The 2394-nt window shown below is 33.3% G+C and overlaps 1 protein-coding gene across 1 annotated transcript in view; it reads right to left on the reverse strand.

The window, feature by feature from the left end:
- Positions 1 to 2394, reverse strand: part of LOC108738179 (A disintegrin and metalloproteinase with thrombospondin motifs 16-like) — a 179920-nt gene that overhangs the window by 29687 nt on the left and 147839 nt on the right. The window contains exon 4 of the mRNA XM_018471456.1: positions 1904 to 2049. Coding sequence (XP_018326958.1) covers positions 1904 to 2049 — 146 coding nt within the window. The remainder of the gene's footprint in view (positions 1 to 1903; positions 2050 to 2394) is intronic.

Raw genomic sequence — 2394 nt, forward strand, 5'->3', positions numbered from 1 at the left:
TCTCTATTGTAGTTCTGCCGACGCTGTAATTATATGATAGGCACTACTTGAATGACATTCTATAAACCTATTGCTTGTAACCTTATCTTGAGGCATATTTAAATTGGAGGTATTTCCTTTAATGAAAAAATAAATTATATTCAAAGTTTGTGAAGCATACTGAGTGTTAGAAATGAAATATAGAATTAAAACTACAACAGTAGCAGTAATAGTATAAAAAACGAGGCAGGGGTCATTTTGACAGAAAATGAGGAAAAAGCAGATAGTTGGAAACAATATGTAGATAATCTATAGGAAGGCCATGAGTCAGGAGATATATTAGAGAAGGAAGACAGTGTGGAAATAGATGAGCTAGATTATTCCATAATGAGAGGAGACTTCGATGTAGCATTAAAAAACTAAAGGAATTATAAAGCGCCAATACTACAATGTAGCATTTAGATATATGCATATTCCCATGTAGATGGCCTCCTCGTATTAACATAAAACCAAAAAATTAGCTCCAACTATTTCAAATGACATTACTTCTTGAATGATTCTTTCAGATGGATTTCCCGTTTGTTGGTTTATGGTTTTTGTAGAGGCTTTAAGACAAACAATGCGTGATTTATATACTGTAGCGAGTACGAATGTGTTTGTGTGCGATCGGGCATACGTGGGCGTGAACGGCTTATCGATAACCGACTAGCCGCGGGCGCCTTTCTTCATGTACGCCGTATTTGTAAATATGTGTGTCGTACCTGCGTTCTGGGAAAGCAGTTAAACAATTCAAGGAAAAAAATAAACGATCCAGATGTTTCTAGAGGGTTCCAGAGAGTAAACAAAAGAGTATTTATAGGAAGAGACGATCGCCGAGAGAGAAGAAATAAATTGACCGTTGCAGAAGTGAATCCAGAAATAAATTGACAGTGATGGCAGTGAAATAACTAAAATTGGAAAATCAAAAATATTGTGGATTCGATATTGTTTTCCGGGCTGACTTGACAAATTGATTAATTCAGTTTTACAAGATTATGTTACAAACCTACTTACTTCGCGCGGTGCAACGGTCCGCTTTGGCGGTGCAACGGTCGGAACGTTCGGATTTAGTTATATTTCTAGAATAAACTGTTAAAATAAAATTTAACAGACAATAAAAATTAATTAACAGTTATTAGATCGTATTTAAATATTAATATGGTAGTTGACCTTTTCTTTTTGTGAGAACTAGACTGTTTATATAGGTATAATAAAACTGCTACTGAGTGCAATTTATGAATACCTGATTGTTGTTTTCTTTCAGTATTGATTCGATATTACCTTACCTATCATTTTAATATTTGTTCACGCACAACAATTATCTTATCATAATAATTACACCAAGTACTTCCCTTGTATTAAGTATAAATTTTAGCATGGGATAATTCACAAAGAAGTGTTTTGTTTTAAACTGCAAGCGATACGATTTGTATCTTTCATCGTTGATATTTCGCAGACGACATCAAACAGTTCAGTTCAGATAGAAGTTCGCTTTTACTTTTGAACGATGATTGGGAAACTAATTGCTATTAGTATTTTTCTAGAGACATTGGATTTGTTTTTTTAAGGAATTGCTTTGAATATTGAGTGTGTAGGTACAACTGTGCCATCTCAGACTGATCGCATCAATTACGTTTTGTAGAATTGTGTAAGCAATCATCGATATTACAACACATCACACAAATTAATGCCGATTCAAAAACCGTAACCATAACGATAAAAAAATTCTATAAGTGAAAACAAATTATTTGTTTTTATACGAATTACTAATTGTTTTCAAAAAGTGTACTTAACCAATATCAAATTATTGATACACTATTTTGAAAGGAAACAAATAAATTTTGATTAATATCTGCATTACTACTATTTTCTAACTAAAACTCACCCAGTTATTGGTACACATCGTCGAGTTTGTTGGGTCACACCTCCACCACAAGTTCTCGAACATGGCGTCCATGGACTCCAGGAAGACCAGGTGCCCAAAGATGGTAATTTTCTTTTAGATAACTGATCTTGAAATAACTGATGTATCTGAAAAAGTAAATTTACATTAAGTACATCTGCATTTATGTAAACGTATTTTGTTTATGGATACTTTAAAGAAGTAAATGCTCCTTCTATAAAATTTTATATCTGGGCCTGAAAATTAGAAAGTAATGTACGACTTACTTCTCTCTTTATAACGTAAACGACGGTAGCGCCTATTCATGTGTTACGTATAGGGTTGCCACCCGTACTTTATTATAAAGTATTGTACTCTATTTCGACTGTGCGTACGTTATACTTTACAAGGCACATAAAGTACGCAAAAATACTTTATTTAAGGCCTTAAGTAAACATCGTAATTTTGTAAGCGATTATTCGAAATTCAGAGTA

This window comes from Agrilus planipennis, unplaced genomic scaffold (assembly GCF_000699045.2).
Source record: "Agrilus planipennis isolate EAB-ADULT unplaced genomic scaffold, Apla_2.0 scaffold25, whole genome shotgun sequence".
Lineage (NCBI taxonomy): Eukaryota > Metazoa > Arthropoda > Insecta > Coleoptera > Buprestidae > Agrilus > Agrilus planipennis.